The 20,204-nt window shown below is 42.4% G+C and overlaps 1 gene segment (V, D, J or C); it reads left to right on the top strand.

The window, feature by feature from the left end:
• Positions 1-245: 245 nt before the first annotated feature.
• Positions 246-16,342, top strand: LOC116590250. The segment is given in 4 exon segments: positions 246-425; positions 529-855; positions 9,320-9,324; positions 16,256-16,342. Coding segments are annotated over 4 exon segments (465 nt in total).
• The last annotated feature ends 3,862 nt before the right edge of the window (positions 16,343-20,204 follow it).

Genomic DNA, 20,204 nt, shown 5'->3' with positions numbered 1-20,204 from the left:
CTGTCCTGCAGATGATTCGGGGTGAAGGGCAGCAATTCCAGTGTAGGGAGCACTGACCTAGATCCTGGGGTCAGTCTCACCCCATATATGTTCATGGACACCCTACAAACACAAGTATACACACTGGAAAGTTATATAATAAAAAACATTTTTTTCCAATATCTGTCATTGGCACTAAATTAAAGGTATTCACAACGTCTTGGGTCACTGCCTCTCTTTCAGAATCTATCTGAATATATAGCCAGAGGACATGCAAATAGGGCCTCCCCTCTGCTGATTTAACCAGCACAGCCAAGATCCTGCAGTTGGGAGAGGAGCCCCAGGCCCGGGATACCCAGGTGTTCACTCAGTGATCAGGACAGAATACAAACAGCTCACCATGGAATTTGTGCTGGGCTGGGTTTTCCTTCTTGCTCTTTTAAAAGGTAACTTATGGAGAAAAAAAGAAATTGAGTATGTGAGTGAATGTGAGTGAGGGAAAAACAGGATATGTGATAGTTTCCTGACCAAGATGTCTTCCGTCTGCAGGTGTCCAGTGTGAGGTGCAGCTGGTGGAGTCTGGGGGTGACCTGGTGAAGCCTGGGGGGTCCCTGAGACTCTCCTGTGCAGCCTCTGGATTCACTTTCAGCAACTACTACATGGAATGGGTCTGCCAGGCTCCAGGGAAGGGGCTGCAGTGGGTCGCAGGTATTAGCAGTGATGGAAGTAGCACAAGCTATGCAGACTCTGTGAAGGGCCGATTCACCATCTCTAGAGACAATAGCAAGAACACACTGTATCTGCAGATGAACAGCCTGAGAACTGAGGACACGGCCATGTATTACTGTGCAAGAGACACAGTGAGGGGCCCTCAGCGTGAACCAGGACAGAAACCTCCTTGTTGGCACAGGATGCGCTGAGCTGCAGGGACACTCAGGGCAGCAGAGAGTGCTCAGGATCGACAGGGCAGAGATCAGACCCAGGAGCAGGTGCAGTGGGGTAGGGCTTCCTTTTGAAATCAGGGATTTCCTCTCCAGACTCTCAGCTGTCCACAGAGATATTTTTTTTTCTTTCATCTCTCATACCTCGTGTTCTCCGTGCAGCCAACCACAAGAATATAACTTTGCCTCCACACAGCAGAGATCTCACCAGTCTCTGGGGAACTTCCCTTAATCAACCTCTTCTATGTTCCATTTCCATTCTCCACAGAAGCACATGCTGCAAATTCCCATTGTCCTTGAGAAACACCTGCACAGCCCAGGCTCTTTGTATGCTGCGTGCCTGTTCTCTGCCCTCAGGGGGCACACACTGTCCCCACATGTTTATGAGCTTCTCCCAGGATAACTGCACAAGTCAGTTCTTGTCCTCCTGGCTCCTGACTCATTATACCTGTGGGTGGACACAGGTGATCAGGAACTGCCCTTCTGTAGGCACTTCTGTAGGCACTTCTCCATTTCCTGGATGGAAAAGGAGCCCACCTGCTATGAGGGGCGCTCAGATTTCCCCAAGAAAGTGGTGGGATAACAATCCAGAGAGGAAAACCCATCCCTTTCCTGCTGGGTCCTGTTCTGGTAGGAAGAGTCCATGACAGCGTCCTTGGTGACTGTGTTTGAGACGTGTTTCCTGGCTTCCACACAGAGAATCCATGTGAATCCTGAGGTCCAGCTGGCAGATCCCAGATCCCTGCCCACCCTGTGTTATCCATTGAATATCCATCAGAAACCACCCCCAACCTCATTCTCTCCTTCTTCTGACTTCTCCCTCAACCTGTCCTGTATCCTGAGCCCCATGGGACTGGGGTCCTGTTACACTGACAAGATCTTCACCAAGTGCCAGATGGAGAAAGGCTCAATAATGAATGTCTACCATGATGGGAGGGCTCTGAAGTGGGGCTGAAATGGGGATATATGGCTCAAACCACGATCCAGAAATAAAATAATATAGCAGGTACTATATGAGACAATACTGTCACTTCCTCTCATATCCCTGCTTTTGTCCCATTGAAATGACCAGGATTTCCCCTAGAGAATTCATAAATATCTTCTGGGCTGTTTGCTCTCTTGATTTCCTATGAAACCAGTACTGATCTCCACACATCAGAGGAGTCACAGGAATGGCCCTTCCACTCAGAGTCTTTCTATTCTTGTAACATCGAGGGGGGTCTGCATGGAATGCAGCTTCTGTGTCTGAGGTGAATCTATTTGCCTGTAGCTGGAGGATGGTCAGGCCCACTCCTCATCTCAGCATGAAGCTCCTTGGAATGGTCGTTTCCAAGAATTGGGAAACTCATTAGCGGGTCTTCTGTGTGTTGGCAGCTGTCCTGTATGTGTATTTAATACATTACAGGAATGTCTAAGAATAGTTACCAATCTAGTGTACTGGCCTCCTGTGAGTCTCCTTGTGTTGTGTTGACTGATCCAGATGAACCTGGACAAGGAGTCCCAGGTGTGAAGAACCTCACAGACTCTCTCACTTACCTGTGTCACCACCAAGTTCTCTTGAACAACTGTGGACTTTCAGTATTCTCCATTGTTCCCCAAATATCATCTCTCAGGTTTTTTCTGTGCATAATCAGCAGGTTGTCCTCAGCTGTGTTTCTTATGAGGTATATATACATTTCTTTCTGCTCTAATATACAAACATTGGCAGAAAATATCTGGGTACATTGCCTAATTGTCATATCCTTTCCATAATATCCTTGGTATGATTCATTTACTGATAACCTCTGATGAATTATTACACTATAAATCCGTATATTTTTAGATTATGCTACTCCTGGAAGTATTATTGGAATTACTTGCATAACTGGTAATATATTTTACAACCAAAAAGAGTTCACATAATTATATTTAACAGATGAATTTACTGTGCAATATAACTTATAAAAAACAACCTACATGGGTATTGGAGAGGGCACAGATTGCATGGAGCACTGGGTGTGGTGCATAAATAATGAATACTGTTACACTGAAAAAATAAAAAATTTAAAAAAAAAAACAACCTAGTCACAATCTGCTTGGGATTTTCATTCAAGATGTTATAATGCCCACTTCCCATTATTTTATTATTTGTAGAGTTATTTAGTATAAAATTTAAAACATAATAGTGAGGGGGAGACAAGATGGCGGGGAAGTAGGAGGAGGCGCCTTTTCAACCTGTACCCTAAAGTGAGCTGATTACCTTCCAAAGAACTCCAATTACCCATGAAATCAGCCTGAGATTAGAATTATACATGTCTGGATTTCTACGGGGGCAGAAGATGCCAGTGGGCAGGTAAAGCAGAGTGGGAATGTCGGACTGATATCGGAACATAAAAGGGGGAGGGAGTCACCAGAAGCAACCCACTGGAAATACAATAGTGCCCTGCGTCTGTGGACCAGCATTAACTTGGAGTCTGGCTGAAAGCACTCAAAAAAAGCAAAGGATCGAGGGGAAAAATTGTGAAAATCAGGGCATTTAGGGACAGAGGCTTAAGTCCCTGGACCCAGGAGAGCCACCCCTCGTGCTGAGCCAGAGAAAGTGCAATGAAGAAACCAGGCCTTGGTCCCAGAGCCACAAGCACGTCTGAGAGTGTGTGGGGCCCAGCTCCCATGAGGGGCTAGGAGCCTTGCCAGCCAGGAGAAGCACAGACTTTTTGCAGTCCCCACGCACACGGCATGCTGTGCTATCAGAGCCTGAGTCGCGCCCCACACCCTCCCCTGAGAGAGGTGTGCACAGGTGCCAGCCCATGACTCTCCATCCCAGAAAGCCTGAGTACTCTCTGCCCAGACCAGTGGGAAAATCTCAGTGTGCAGTCGCTGCTTGGAACCTCTCTGGTGGTCTGGAGCTGCCCAGACAGCCACCACTATTGTGGTTTTGGGTACAAACAGGAGTTCCTGTGTCCCCAGGGACCACAACTCAGGATGTGCTCTTCCAGCGGCCGAGGAGGATCTTATGTGCTCTATAACACCCAGAGGGGAACAGACTGAGGCTTCTCTCTGAGAGGGAGGTCTGTATGCAATTGCTTTGCTCTAAACCTCCAAAAACTATCAAAGCTGTCAAGGCAAGAGAAAACAAATGAACAAACAAACATAAAAGCCTCCAGAGAATAAAGGCCTGAAAAACCCGTTTCCTCAGAGCCCACTCCCTTGAGGGGGGCAGGAGGACTTAACTCAGGGAACACTGCCTGAAAACCCATGAAGCAGGGCCCTCCCCCAGAAAGCCAACTGGCAGTAAAATAGAAAAGACGACAAAAGAACAACCACTGCTACTTGATAGATACAACTTTTGTTTTTAATTCGTTCCCATTATTCTGGTTCATTTTTTTATACAGGTAATTTTTTTTCATTTATTTATTTTCAGAATAGCAGTATCATTACTTTTTCACCACACCCAATGCTCCATGCAATCCATGCCCTCTATAATACCCACCACCTGGTACCCCAACCTCCCAACCCCTGCCACTTCAAACCCCTCAGATTTTTAGGTAATTTTTTAATCTATTTACCATCACAGTGAGATGTCCAGTACATCAAATTCCATAGTAACCTTTTAACCTGAACATATATGTGTGTTTGATACATATACCTGTGTTTTCCTTTTGCTTTTCTACTTTTTAATTTTTTAATTTATTTTATTTAGCTTAGTTTATTCTTTTTATTATTAGATTTTAATATTAATATAGAGTTAAACTTCAAGATAATCCCCTTCCGCTAATCAATGCTAACCCTATAGCTCAACCAATTTTTAATCCCCCCTTATCTAAGGAACGTTGAGTACTTTAACAAAGATATCAAGATACATCCAGGAAGAGTCAAAACAACCTTTCTCACCCACACTGAGAACTTTTAACTACTCTCCCATCTTTTACATCTGCCAGTGTTTCTGTGTATTTGTGTTTTCCTAATAGTATATAAATCTTATGCTTGGGGTTCTTTTTGACGAGTTTTTTTGTTTTGTTTTGTTTTGTATGTTGCTTTTATATATATATTTTTTGTTTGGTCATATAATTTTGTCAGTCTTTTTGTTTGTCTGTTTTTCTTTGTACACTTCATACATCTTACCATATATGTTCAGGTTAAAAGATTACTATGGAATTTGATGTACTGGACATCTCACTGTGATGGTGAGGGCCCATTTGGGCTTAGCCTTCCCTTTTTTTTTTTTAAACATATATTTTTATCCCCAGGGGTACAGGTCTGTGAATCACCAGGTTTACACACTTCACAGCACTCACCAAAGCACATACTCTCCCCAATGTCCATAACCCCACCCCCTTCTCCCAACCTCCCTCCCCCCAGCAACCCTCAGTTTGTTTTGTGAGATTAAGAGTCACTTATGGTTTGTCTCCCTCCCAATCCCATCTTGGTTCACTGATTCTTCTCCTACCCACTTAAGCCCCCATGTTGCATCACCACTTCCTCATATCAGGGAGATCATATGATAGTTGTCTTTCTCTGCTTGACTTATTTCGCTAAACATGATACACTCTAGTTCCATCCATGTAGTCGTAAATGGCAAGATTTAACTTCTTTCGATGGCTGCATAGTATTCCATTGTGTATATATACCACATCTTCTTGATCCTTTCATCTGTTGATGGACATCTAGGTTCTTTCCATAGTTTGGCTATTGTGGACATTGCTGCTATAAACATTCGGGTGCACGTGCCCCTTTGGATCACTACGTTTGTATCTTTAGGGTAAATACCCAGTAGTGCAATTGCTGGGTCATAGGGCAGTTCTATTTTCAACATTTTGAGGAACCTCCATGCTGTTTTCCAGAGTGGCTGCACCAGCTTGCATTCCCACCAACAGTGTAGGAGGGTTCCCCTTTCTCCGCATCCTCGCCAGCATCTGTCATTTCCTGACATGCTGAATTTAGCCATTCTGACTGGTGTGAGGTGATATCTCATTGTGGTTTTGATTTGTATTTCCCTGATGCCGAGTGATATGGAGCACTTTTTCATGTGTGTCTTGGCCATCTGGATATCTTCTTTGGAGAAATGTCTGTTCATGTCCTCTGCCCATTTCTTGATTGGATTATTTGTTCTTTGGTTGTTGAGTTTGATAAGTTCTTTATAGATTTTGGACACTAGTCCTTTATCTGATAAGTCGTTTGCAAATATCTTCTCCCATTCTGTCAATTGTCTTTTGATTTTGTTAACTCTTTCCTTTGCTGTGCAAAAGCTTTTGATCTTGATGAAATCCCAATAGTTCATTTTTGCCCTTGCTTCCCTTGCCTTTGGAGATGTTCCTAGGAAGATGTTGCTGCGGCTGAGGTCGAAGAGGTTGCTGCCTGTGTTCTCCTCAAGGATTTTGATGGATACCTTTCGCACATTGAGGTCCTTCATCCATTTTGAGTCTATTTTTGTGTGTGGTGTAAGGAAATGGTCCAATTTAACTTTTCTACATGTGGATGTCCAATTTTCCCAACACCATTTATTGAAGAGGCTGTCTTTTCTCCATTGGACATTCTTTCCTGCTTTGTCGAAGATGAGTTGACCATAGAGTTGAGGGTCTATTTCTGGGCTCTCTATTATGTTCTATTGATCTATGTGTCTGTTTCTGTGCCAGTGCCATGCTGTCTTGATGATGACAGCTTAGTAATAGAGCTTGAAGTCCGGAATTGTGATGCCACCAACTTTGGCTTTATTTTTCAATATCCCTTTGGCTATTCGAGGTCTTTTCTGGTTCCATATAAATTTTAGAATTATTTGTTCCATTTCCTTGAAAAAGATGGATGGTACTTTGATAGGAATTGCATTAAATGTGTAGATTGCTTTAGGTAGCATAGACATTTTCACAATATTTATTCTTCCAATCCAGGAGCATGGAACATTTTTCCATTTCTTTCTGTCTTCCTCAATTTCTTTCATGAGTACTTTATGGTTTTCTGAGTATAGATTCTGTGCCTCTTTGGTTAGGTTTATTCCTAGGTATCTTATGGTTTTGGGTGCAATTGTAAATGGGATTGACTCCTTAATTTCTCTTTCTTCTGTCTTGTTGTTGGTGTAGAGAAATGCAACTGATTTCTGTGCATTGATTTTATAACCTGACACTTTACTGAATTCCTGTACAAGTTCTAGCAGTTTTGGAGGGGAGTCTTTTGTGTTTTCCACATATAGTATCATATCATCTGCGAAGAGTGATAATTTGACTTCTTCTTTGCCGATTTGGATGCCTTTAATTTCCTTTTGTTGTCTGATTGCTGAGGCTAGGACCTCTAGTACTATGTTGAATAGCAGTGGTGATAATGGATATCCCTGCCGTGTTCCTGACCTTAGCGGAAAAGCTTTCAGTTTTTCTCCATTGAGAATGATATTTGCGGTGGGTTTTTCATAGATGGCTTTGATGATATTGATGTATGTGCCCTCTATCCCTACACTTTGAAGAGTTTTGATCAGGAAGGGATGCTGTACTTTGTCAAATGCTTTTTCAGCATCTATTGAGAGTATCATATGGTTCTTGTTCTTTCTTTTATTGATGTGTTGTATCACATTGACTGATTTGCGGATGTTGAACCAACCTTGCAGCCCTAGAATAAATCCCACTTGGTCGTGCTGAATAATCCTTTTAATGTGCTGTTGAATCCTATTGGCTAGTATTTTGGTGAGAATTTTCACATCTGTGTTCATCAAGGATATTGGTCTATAGCTCTCTTTTTTTATGGGATCCTTGTCTGGTTTTGGGATCAAGGTGATGCTGGCCTCATAAAATGAGTTTGGAAGTTTTCCTTCCATTTTTATTTTTTGGTACACTTTCAGGAGAATAGGAATTAGTTCTTCTTTAAATGTTTGGTAGAATTCCCCCGGGAAGCCGTCTGGCCTTGGTTTTTGTTTGTTTGGAGATTTTTAATGACTGTTTCAATCTCCTTACTGGTTATGGGTCTGTTCAGGCTTTCTATTTCTTCCTGGTTCAGTTGTGGTAGTTTATATGTTTCTAGGAATGCATCCATTTCTTCCAGATTGTCAAATTTGTTGGCGTAGAGTTGCTCATAGTATGTTCCTATAATAGTTTGTATTTCTTTGGTGTTAGTTGTGATTGCTCCTCTTTCATTAATGATTTTATTTATTTGAGTCCTTTCTCTTTTCTTTTTGATAAGTCGGGCCAGAGGTTTATCAATTTTATTAATCCTTTCAAAGAACCAGCTCCTAGTTTCGTGGATTTGTTCTATTGTTTTTTTTTTTTGTTTGTTTGTTTGTTTCTATTTCATTGATTTCTGCTCTGATCTTTATGATTTCTCTTCTCCTGCTGGGCTTAGGGTTGCTTTCTTGTTCTTTCTCCAGCTCCTTTAGGTGTACTGTTAGGTTGTATACCTGAGACCTTTCTTGTTTCTTGAGAAAGGCTTGTACCACTATATATTTTCCTCTCAGGACTGCCTTTGTTGTGTCCCACAGATTTTGAACCGTTGTATTTTCATTATCATTTGTTTCCATGATTTTTTTTCAATTCTTCTTTAATTTCCCGGTTGACCCATTCATTCTTTAGAAGGATGTTGTTTAGTCTCCATGTATTTGGGTTCTTTACAAACTTCCTTTTGTGGTTGAGTTCTAGCTTTAGAGCATTGTGGTCTGAAAATATGCAGGGAATGATCCTAATCTTTTGATACCGGTTGAGTCCTGATTTAGGACCGAGGATATGATCTATTCTGGAGAATGTTCCATGTGCGCTAGAGAAGAATGTGTATTCTGTTGCTTTGGGATGAAATGTTCTGAATATATCTGTGATGTCCATCTGGTCCAGTGTGTCGTTTAAGGCCTTTATTTCCTTGCTGATCTTTTGCTCGGATGATCTGTCCATTTCAGTGAGGGAGTGTTAAAGTCCCCTACTATTATTGTATTATTGTTGATGTGTTTCTTTGATTTTGTTATTAATTGGTTTATATAGTTGGCTGCTCCCATGTTGGGGGCATAGATATTTAAAATTGTTAGATGTTCTTGTTGGACAGACCCTTTGAGTAAGATATAGTGTCCTTCCTCATCTCTTATTACAGTCATTGGCTTAAAATCTAATTGATCTGATATAAGGATAGCCACTCCTGCTTTCTTCTGATGTCCATTAGCATGGTAAATTCTTTTCCACCCCCTCACTTTAAATCTGGAGGTGTCTTCAGGCTTAAAATGAGTTTTGTGGAGGCAACATATAGATGGGTTTTGTTTTTTTATCCATTCTGATACCCTGTGTCTTTTGATTGGGGCATTCAGCCCATTAACATTCAGGGTAACTATTGAGAGATATGAATTTAGTGCCATTGTATTGCCTGTAAGGTGACTGTTACCGTATATGGTCTCTGTTCCTTTCTGATCTACCACTTGTAGGCTCTCTCTTTGCTTAGAGGACCCCTTTCAATATTTCCTGTAGAGCTGGTTTGGTGTTTGCAAATTCTTTCAGTTTTTGTTTGTCCTGGAAGCTTTTAATCTCTCCTACTATTTTCAATGATAGCCTAGCTGGATATAGTATTCTTGGCTGCATGTTTTTCTCGTTTAGTGCTCTGAAAATATCATGCCAGCTCTTTCTGGCCTGCCAGGACTCTGTGGATAAGCCCTCTGCCAATCTAATATTTTTACCATTGTATTTTACAGACTTCTTTTCCCGGGCTGCTTTCAGGATTTTCTCTTTGTCACTGAGACTTGTAAATTTTACTATTAGGTGACGGGGTGTGGGCCTATTCTTATTGATTTTGAGGGGCGTTCTCTGAACCTCCTGAATTTTGATGCTCGTTCCCTTTGCCATATTGGGGAAATTCTCCCCAATAATTCTCTCCAGTATACCTTCTGCTCCCCTCTCTCTTTCTTCTTCTTCTGGAATCCCAATTATTCTAATGTTATTTCATCTTATGGTGTCACTTATCTCTCTAATTCTCCCATCAGGGTCCAGTAGCTGTTTGTCCCTCTTTTGCTCAGCTTCTTTATTCTCTGTCATTTGGTCTTCTATATCACTAATTCTTTCTTCTGCCTCATTTATCCTAGCACTGAGAGACTCCATTTTTGATTGCACCTCATTAATAGCTTTTTTTATTTCAACTTGGTTAGATTTTATTTCTTTTATTTCTCCAGAAAGGGCTTTTATATCTCCCGAGAGGGTTTCTCTAATATCTTCCATGCCTTTTTCGAGCCCGGCTAGAACCTTGAGAATTGTCATTCTGAACTCTAGATCTGACATATTACCAATGTCTGTATTGATTAGGTCCCTAGCCTTTGGTACTGCCTCTTGTTCTTTTTTTTTTTTTTTTTGTGGTGAATTTTTCCTTCTTGTCATTTTGTCCAGACAAGAGTATATGAAGGAGCAAGTAAAATACTAAAAGGGTGGCAACAACCCCAGGAAAATATGCTTTACCAAATCAGAAGAGATCCCAAATCGTGAGGGGGGAGAAAGGGGATAAAAAGAGGTCAAAAAGGAAGAAAGAAAAAAAAGAAAAGAAAAGAATTTTTAAAAAAGAAACCGAATAAAGAAAAATATAAAAAAGAAAAAATATATATATTAGATAAACTAGTTAAAAACGTTGAAAAAGAAAAGGGTAAAGGTTAAAAAAAATTTTATCAGAAGGCGAGAAAAAAAAATGAATAAGAAAAAAATTAAATTAACTGCAAGACTAAGAAAATCACAGGGAGAAAGCCATGAGTTCTGTGCTTTGCTTTCTCCTCCTCTGGAATTCTGCTGCTCTCCTTGGTAATGAAACCGCACTCCTTGGTAGGTGAACTTGGTCTTGGCTGGATTTTTTGTTAATCTTCTGGGAGAGGGGCCTGGTGTAGTGATTCTCAAGTGTCTTTGCCCCAGGCAGAATTGCAGCGCCCTTACCAGGGGCCGGGCTGAGGGATCCGCTCGGGTTTGCTTTTGGGAGCTTTTGTTTCCTGAGCGCATTCCGTAGAGTTCTGGAGGACGGGAAAACAAATGGTGGCCTCCTGGTCTCTGGCCTGGAGAAGCCGAGAGCCCAGGGCCCCACTCCTCAGTGCGCCCTCAGAGATCAGTGCCCAGTAACTCCCGTCTGCCTGACCTCCAGCCGCGCTCCGAGCTCACCGAGCCTGCGACTGGTTCAAGGTAACCCCGAGCTGCGAGCTTACTGTCAGCTCTGTAGCCGGTTTTCCCGTTCCAATACCCGCAAGCTCTGTGACACTCAGACACCACCGATCCTTCTGTGACCCTGCGGGACCTGAGGCCACGCTGACCCCACGTGGGCTTCACCCCAGTTTAGCCTCTGGAGCGATGCCCCTCAGTGGAACAGACTTTTAAAAGTCCTGATTTTATGCTCCGTTGCTCCGCCACTTGCCGGGAGCCGGCCCCTCCCCCCCGGGTCTATCTACACATCACTTTGGATTCACTTCTCCGCCAGTCCTACCTTTCAGAAAGTGGTTGTTTTTCTGTTTCCAGAATTGCTGTTCTTCTTCTCTTCGATCTGCCGATGGATTTGCAGGTGTTTGCAATCTTTAGATAAGCTATCTAGCTGATCTCCTGCTGGCTGAAGTAGTCTCAGCCTGCTACTTCTCCGCCATCTTGACTCCTCCCTACACTTCCCTTTTATATTTCTTTTTTTTTCCTGTCCTTCTCTCTGTCTCTCTATCTATCTGTCTATCTATCTATCTTTTTTTTCTTTTTTTAATCTCTTTATTTTTTTAATTCATTTGGGTTGAAACTCTTGATTGCTCAGAAGCATTCCAGGGTGCACCTTGACAGCACCACGGTCAATAAATCAAACTACAACAGTTCAGCCATCTCTCACCAAAATGACTAGGAGGAAGAATGCCCAACAAAAGAAAAATTCAGAGGGGGGGCCTTCTGCAAAAGAGCTAATGGCTATAGACATAAACAATATGTCAGAAAGGGAACTCAGGATAACAATTATCCAGGCAATAGCTAAGTTGGAGAAATCCATGGTTGACCAAATGGAATTGATAAGGACAGAACTGAAGGTACCAGGGATGGTGTTCACAATGTTAGGGCAGAACTGAAAGCCACAGGGAATGATGTACACAATGCTCTCAATGAGTTCCAGTCTAATCCAAATTCTCCAAAATCTAGGGTAACTGAGACAGAAGATAGAATTAGTGATCTGGAGTACAAACAGATAGAAAGAAAGCATCAGGAGGAAGCCCATAACAAACAGCTTACAAGCCATGAAAACAGAATCAGGGAAATAAATGATGCCATGAAACATTCCAACATCAGAATTTTGGAATCCGTGAAGGGGAGGAGAAAGAAATAAGTGTAAAAGATATAGTGGAATAAGTTCTCCATGAAAATTTTTCCAATCTCGTGAATGGAACCAGCGTTCATGTACTAGAGGAAGAAAGGTCTCCACCCAAGACTATAGATTCTCCAAATTCCTCGAGACACCAGATAGAAGCACGAGGAATTATAATTGTAGACAGGCCCTCTTGAAGGCAAGTAGGACAAAGAAGCTCCTTATATACAGAGGAAAGCCCATCAGAATAACGTCAGGTCAGTCCACAACGACCTGACAAGCCAGAAAGGGCTGGCAAGATATATTCAGGGAACTAAATAAGAAGAACATGCAGCCAAGAATACTTTATCCAGGCAAGACGGACATTCAAAATGGTTTTCAAGACCGGCAAGGCTTAAAAGACTATGAGACCACCAAGCTGGCATTGCAAGAAATATTAAGGAGTGTTCTATAAAAGAGGAAAAATCCTAAGAGTAGCATTGAACAGAAATATAGAGACAAAGTACAAAAAAAGACTTCAAAGGTAACACGATGTCAATAAAAACGTATCTATCAATAATCACTCTCAATGTGAATGGCCTAAATGTGTCCATAAAACGGCACAGGGTTGCAGACTGGAAAAAACGACAGGACCCATCCATATGTTGTCTACAAGAGACCCATTTTGAACCTAAAGATACACCCAGACTGAAAGTGAAGGGATGGAGAAGCATCTTTCATGTCAATGGGCCTCAAAAGAAAGCCGGGGTAGCAATTCTCATACCAGATAAATTAGATTTTAAACTAAAGACTGTAGTCAGAGATACAGACGAACACTACATAATCCTTAAAGCGACAATCCACCAAGATGATCTAACAATTGTAAATATCTGTGCTCCCAATATGGGAGCACACAATTACATAAGAAAACTGTTAATCAAGATAAAGAGTCATATTGATTTGAATACATTAAAAGTAGGAGATCTTAACACACTTCTCTCAAAAATAGACAAATCATCAAATCAGAAAATCAATAAAGAAACAAGAGCATTGAATGACACATTGGAACAGATGGGCCTCATAGATACATACAGAACATTCCACCCTAAAACAACAGAATACTTATTCTTCTCAAGTGCACACGGAACCTTCACAAGAATAGACTACATACTGGGTCACAAATCAGGGCTCAAATGATACCAAAAGACTGAGATTATTCCCTGCATATTCTCAGATCACAATGCTTTGACACTGGAGATCAATCACAAGGAAAAGTTCAGAAGGAACTCAAACACCTGGAAGCTAAAGACCACCTTGCTTAAGAAGGCTTGGATCAACCAGGAGATCAAAGAAGGACTGCAACAATTCATGGAAACCCATGAGAATGAAGACACTTCAGTCCAAAACCTATGGAACACAGCAAAGGCGGTCCTAAAGGGGGAAATACATAGCCATCCAAGCCTCCCTCAAAAAAATTGAAAACTCCGGTGATGATGAACATTTTTTCATGTGTCTGATAGCCATTTGTATGTCTTCATTGTAGAAGTGTCTGTTCATATCTTTTGCCCATTTTTTCATATGTTTGCTTGTTTCGTGTGTGTTGAGTTTGAGGAGTTCATTATAGATCCTGGATATCAACCTTTTGTCTGTACTGTCATTAGCAAATATCTTCTCCCATTCCGTGGGTTGCCTCTTTGTTTTTTTGACTGTTTTCTTTGCTGTGCAGAAGCTTTTGATTTTGAAGAAGTCCCAAAAGTTTATTTTCGCTTTTGTTTCCTTTGCCTTTGGAGACATATCTTGAAAGAAGTTGCTGTGGCTGATATCGAAGAGATTACTGCCTATGTTCTCCTCTAGGATTCTGATGGATTCCTGTCTCACGTTGAGGTCTTTTATCCATTTTGAGTTTATCTTTGTGTATGGTATAAGAGAATGGTCGAGTTTCATTCTTCTACATATAGCTGTCCAGTTTTCCCAGCACCATTTATTGAAGAGACTGTCTTTTTTCCACTGTGTATTTTTTCCTGTTTTGTCCAAGACTAATTGACCATAGAGTTGAGGGTCCATATCTGGGCTCTCTACTCTGTTCCACTGGTCTATGTGTCTGTTTTTATGCCAGTACCGTGCTTTCTTGGTGATCACAGCTTTGGCTATCAGAAACATGAAAAAATGTTCATCATCATTAGCCCTCAGGGATTTTCAAGTTAAAACCACATTGAGATATCACCTTACACCAGTTAGAATGGCCAAAATTAACAAAACAGGAAACAACATGTGTTGGAGAGGATGTGGAGAATGGGGAACCCTCTTCCACTGTTGTTGGGAATGCAAGTTGGTGCAGCCTCTTTGGAGAACAGTGTGGAGATTCCTCAAGAAATTAAAAATAGAACTTTCCTATGACCCTGCAATTGAACTCCTGGGTATTTACCCCAAAGATACAGATGTCGTGAAAAGAAGGGCCATCTGTACCCCAATGTGTGTTTATAACAGCAATGGCCATGGTCACCAAACTGTGGAATGAACCAAGATGCCCTTCAATGGATGAATGGATGAGGAAGATGTGGTCCATATACACTATGGAGTATGATGCCTCCATCAGAAAGGAGGAATACCCAAATTTTGTAGCAACATGGACGGGACTGGAAGAGATTATGCTTAGTGAAATCAGTCAAGCAGAGAGAGTCAATTATCATATGTTTTCACTTATTTGTGGAGCATAACAAATAGCATGGAGGACATGGGGGGTTAGAGAGGAGAAGGGAGTTGGAGGAAATTGGAAGGGGAGGTGAACCATGAGAGACTATGGATGCTGAAAAACAATCTGAGGGCTTTGAAGTGGCGGGGGTGAGGGTGGGAGGTCGGGGTACCAGGTGGTGGGTAGTATAGAGGGCACAGATTGCATGGAGCACTGGGTGTGGTGAAAAAATAATGAATACTGTTTTTCTGAAAATAAATAAATTAATTTAATAAAAAAAAGTTGTTGCAGTTGAGGATCTAAGAGATTACTGCCTTTGTTCTGCTCTCAGATTTTGATGCAATCCTTTTCTTAATGGGTCTTTGAACTAACTTGGTAACACACCCTAGTATCCAGCCAAAGTTGTCATTGACCATATCCACATCACAGACACCTGTTACCCCCCTTGCCCGTTGTTTTGTTTCAGGGGATGATAACCCCATAACAACCCACCCACATCCACATAAATATAAACACTCCTGTTTATTGCCTTCCCTCTGAGAAATCATGTCAGCTGCTCTCTATCCAGGACCACACACACCCTGGAGCCAGGGTGGACACTCACCTCTGTCTGTGCAGATTACGGGCCCAGAGAACACCTTGTGAGTTTGAGACTCTCATGGAAGAGGATGCTGTGGGTGTCTCTTCCCTCTGCATTCCCCAGGCTGGTCAGCCCAATCTACCAGGCCCTAAGACAGGGTCCAGATGTGTCTTCATAACTAGATCTGCCAATTTCTCATGGCCTTAAATCCCTCTATCAGGCAGGTAGTGTATTTATTATTTAATTCATATTAACAACCTACAAGGGAGTCAGGGGACAAGATCCTGCATCCACAGCTCTGTTCATGAATACAAGAGAAGAGCCTTCACAGAGCACTGATATAAATCACTGAGTGCACTGTTGAGGACACAGGTTATAAAGGGGGTGACCCGCCCCTGTCACACAGGTGTGAAGTGTCATTGCAGGACTAGAGAAGGTGTTACTTGTGTAAATGTGTCACTGAGAGGTCAGGGTTCAACAAGGAAGTTCCCGGGGAGGTGACACTGATTGGAGCGATGACAAAATCTGACAGCTCTGCCATCCTATTATGTCCTGTACACGTGAACATACCTGGTAGTGAAGGTGATTCAGGGAAGTTAAATCCACTCATGATGAGTGGAGCAGCTCCGAATTACCCAAATACAGTGGAGTGACCCAGCTTTGACAAATGTCCACATGATTTGTACATGGAGCTGCTGTCGCCAAACTTGCACATCCAGTACTTAAACCACAAGAGAATAGAGGGGCTGGTGGAACAGAGAGGTTCCCTAACAGTACGGAGCCCCTGGAATTATGGTGGGGTTTCATGAAGGTCTACCACGCACAGGGCACTTGGTATTATGTTGTTATGTTTTATGCTTCCTGTAGATGATCACACCCTCTCTTTGTGAGTCCTATGCTGTGGAGCATGGGACTCTCCTCCTGGATCCACTGGAATACAGGCTGCTTGGGTAGCAGCAATGAAATGCTGTAGCCACACAAGAGTTCAGATTCCTCCGGAGATCTCCTGTTTCTGTTCCTGGATCAACACTGTGATCGCCTTGAGCTCCCCCATGTAGAAGCTACTTCCACTCTCTAGTACACTCCTCTGCTTTGCTCAGGTGACAGTCTTTAGTGTGGTGGAAGGCTTCAGACTACAAGGACTCGACTTGATGACGTAGCCTTAGCTTCAAGTGTTCCCAGGTAACCGGGTTGGGGGAGACCTGCACATGTCACTGCCCCTTCTCCACCAGTGGACCAAGTCCATGCATTTTTGCCAGTATCTGGGTACACAGTCACTCTGTTCTTCCCAGTTAACTCCTCCCACAGCTCCAGTGGTCCCTGGGTGTCCTCAGCTTCCTGTTTCCCTACATTTCCTTAAAGACTAAGTCTTTCATTCCATGTGAAAAGTGTGTGTGTTCCTCAACAGAACTGAGACTGTGACATCTCTTCCTCTCCCAGATCCTATGGGGCTGCTTCTGAGGGCTTCCTCTACAGATAAATTCTTTATTTCTGTGGTGGACACAGGATGCGTGGATCTCCATGCATTCCTGCTCTGAGTCATCTTCCTCCCATCCTGCCAGGACTGGGGTGTGGGGAGGATTTTTATGATTTGTCACCATTCTGCAGGATAGGAATGCATGAGGACAGGATTGATTTAATGATATGGTCCTGGAGAAACTCACACTATAACATCTTTAGCTCACATGATGATAAGAAATCCATTAAATATTCTATGTAAACCTTGTGATAGTTTATTTGTCATCAGGGATCTGCATTCACAATATGCCAAGATGCTGGTACTTAGCCCCTGTGACTACTTGTCACTCCTGAGAGTTTAAGTTTATTGTTTGTCTCATGACAACAATTAGAACATAAATTGACACAAATTTGTTGATTTAAAGTTTGTTCTGTTTATTTCTTTAGCTCTTGCAACTCCAATCTGAGTAGTGAGTTTATTGAAATACAGAAACACTACATCAAAACTAATGATGTACTGTATGGTAACTAAAATAAATAGATAAATAAATAAATACATACACATACACACATACATACATACATAAAAATAAAATACAGGATCATGGGAACAATTCCAAACCCAGTCAGCAGCTTAAAAGTGGCCATATTGTGCTCTATGCCATCTTTGGAAAGCTGCCCATCATTTAAAAATTATAATAAATATGGGGGTATTGTCAAGTATTTGTCTCAGCAATAGAAGCCATAAAAATAAAGGTACATTTCATACAATTACAAAATGATATAATCTAGAAAATTAAAGCTAGTGTAAGGTAACATGAGGATCAGAGTGGGGACAGAGTGAGAAAGGAATGAGGAAGGAAGAATTGCAAAGAAAATACAGGAAATTTTGTGGAAAATGGATTTGCTTGCTCTGGATAGTGTTGATTCTGACACCTGTGTTTCTCATCTCACACTCCTTGCCTCTGGGCAGTTCATCCTGATTAATTACAGTCATTGAAGCTATTACAAATAATTCCAGAGATGCTTTGGGATGAACCCAGTGACAGTGAAACCTTAGGGACTTGAAGGACCACCTGAATGCACCCTGATTCTGTATTTCAAATAAATGACTATAACAAAGTCATCTTGTCCTCACTACAGGCAGGATCCCAGTTCCCCATGAGCCTGTGCATTCTTTCATGCAGGGGCCTCAGGGAGGGTAGTACATCCTATGGGAGGAGCACAGGTCCAAATCCCGGGGCTCATTCTCACCCCAAAGTGTTCTTGGACCTCACAAACCTTCCACAATTCTGGGAGTAGGATCATGTCACTTTAATGGGAAATACGACACCTACACCTCAATATGTGTGACTATGTGAAAACAAACTAGTAAATGGAAAACAAGTGTATACCATAAAGATCATATAATTAAACTTCATCTTTTCCCAAATCCTGTCAGTATCAACAAATCAAAGGCAGTCACACCTGCTCTGGTTACTGTCCTCTCTGTCAGTATGGATATCATGCTGGCTATATAGTCAAGGGACATGCTAATAGGGTTCACCATCTGCTTATTAAACCATCCCAGCCCCAAGACTCAGCTGGGATGGGAACCCCAGTCTTGGGATTCCCGGGTTTTCCATTCAGTATTCAGGACAGAACACAGACAGCTCATGATGGAGGTTATTCTTTACTGTATTTTCCTTGTTACTCTTCTAAAAGGTAATTTACAGAGAACAAGAGACTTTGATGAAGAAAGTGGATATGAGTAAGAAAAAAAGTGAGTGAAGAACAGTTTCCTGAGATGTCTTGTGTCTACAGGTGTCCAGTGTGAGATGTAGCTGGTGGAGTCTAGTGGAGACCTGGTGAAGCCTGGGGGGTCCCTGAGACTATCCTGAAAAGCCTCTGTATTAACTTTCAGGGGCTATGGCACGAGTTGGGTCTGCCAGGCTCTAGGGAATGGGCTGCAGTGGGTCTCAGCCATTATGAGTGGTGGTAGTTACATATACCATGAAGACACTGTGAAGACCAATTCACCATCTTCTGAGACAATGGCAAGAACATGCTGATTCTGCAGGTGAACAGCCTGAGAGCTGAGGACACCACTGTGTGTTACTGTAATGTGTGTACCCAGTGTGTACACTCTTGGGGTGAGTCCAGACACGAACTATCCTGTAGGGACACAGGAGTATCTGGGCTGCAGGGGTGCTTGAGGCACCAGGAGGCCCTCTGGACATCAGAGGGAGCTCAGGTTCCCATCAGGTGCTCAAGTCACCAGGAGTTATTCAAAACACTAGGGAGCTCTCAGGGAACTAGGGAGCTCTCAGGGAACTAGGGAGCTCTTGGAGCACCAGGGAGTGCTTAGGACAGAAAGATCAGATAGTTCAGTGCTCTTGAGGTGCTCAGGACACCAGGTTATGCTCACATCAGCAAGATGCACTCAAGATACACAGACACAAGTCAGACCCAGGAGAAGGTGCAGTGGGGGGGGCATTCTTTTGAGATAGGGGGTTTCCCTTCTAGCCTCTCTATATTCACTCAGGGTTATAAATATATATATATATATATATATATATATATATATATATATATAGAGAGAGAGAGAGAGAGAGAGAGAGAGAGAGATCATAGATATATAATTAGAGATAATTATATATATAACTGTAATTAGAGATCATATATATATATATATGATCTCTAATTTCTCATATTCTCCTTGTAGTCAGCCAGTATGAGATAACAGTGTCTATGTGTAGACTAGATCTCCCCAGTCCCTCGGGAAATTTCCTTAATTAACCTCATCCATATCCTGTTTTTCTTTCTCCACAAAAGGACCTGCAGGAATTCTCATCATCCCTGAGAAGCACCCTCACAGCCCAGGCTTTCTGAAAGCTTCATGCCTATTCTCTGTCCTCGGCTGGCCCACACTGCCTCCACATCATTAGAAAATACCCCCAGGACATCTGCCTGAACTGAGTCCTTGTCCTCCTACCTACAGTTTATCCTCTGGCTCATTATCCATGTGGGTGGGCACTGGTGATCAGGAAATGCCCCTCTTTAGGCACCGATCCATCTCTTGGGTAAAAACAGCCCACCTCATGGGATACACTCTATGATTTCCACAGTGAAACAGGCAGGATGTCAAGCCAGAGAGAAAAAGCCATCAGAGTCCTGTTGAGTCCTGCTCTGGGGGGAGTCTATGAGAGCAGCCTTGGGGGCTGTGTCTGAAACATTTTTCCTGGCTTCCACACAGGAAACCCACATGAATCCTCGGATCTGGATGACAGAGCCTGCTTTCTTGCCCATCTGGTGCTATCCTTCAAGTATCCCACAGAAAGTCACGATGACCTCACTCCACCCTGCTGTAACTTCTCCC

This window comes from Mustela erminea, chromosome 5 (genome assembly GCF_009829155.1).
Source record: "Mustela erminea isolate mMusErm1 chromosome 5, mMusErm1.Pri, whole genome shotgun sequence".
Classification (NCBI taxonomy): Eukaryota; Metazoa; Chordata; class Mammalia; order Carnivora; family Mustelidae; genus Mustela; species Mustela erminea.
The sequence above is the reverse complement of the archived record's forward strand: the minus strand, read 5'-3'. Positions and strand labels throughout refer to the sequence as shown.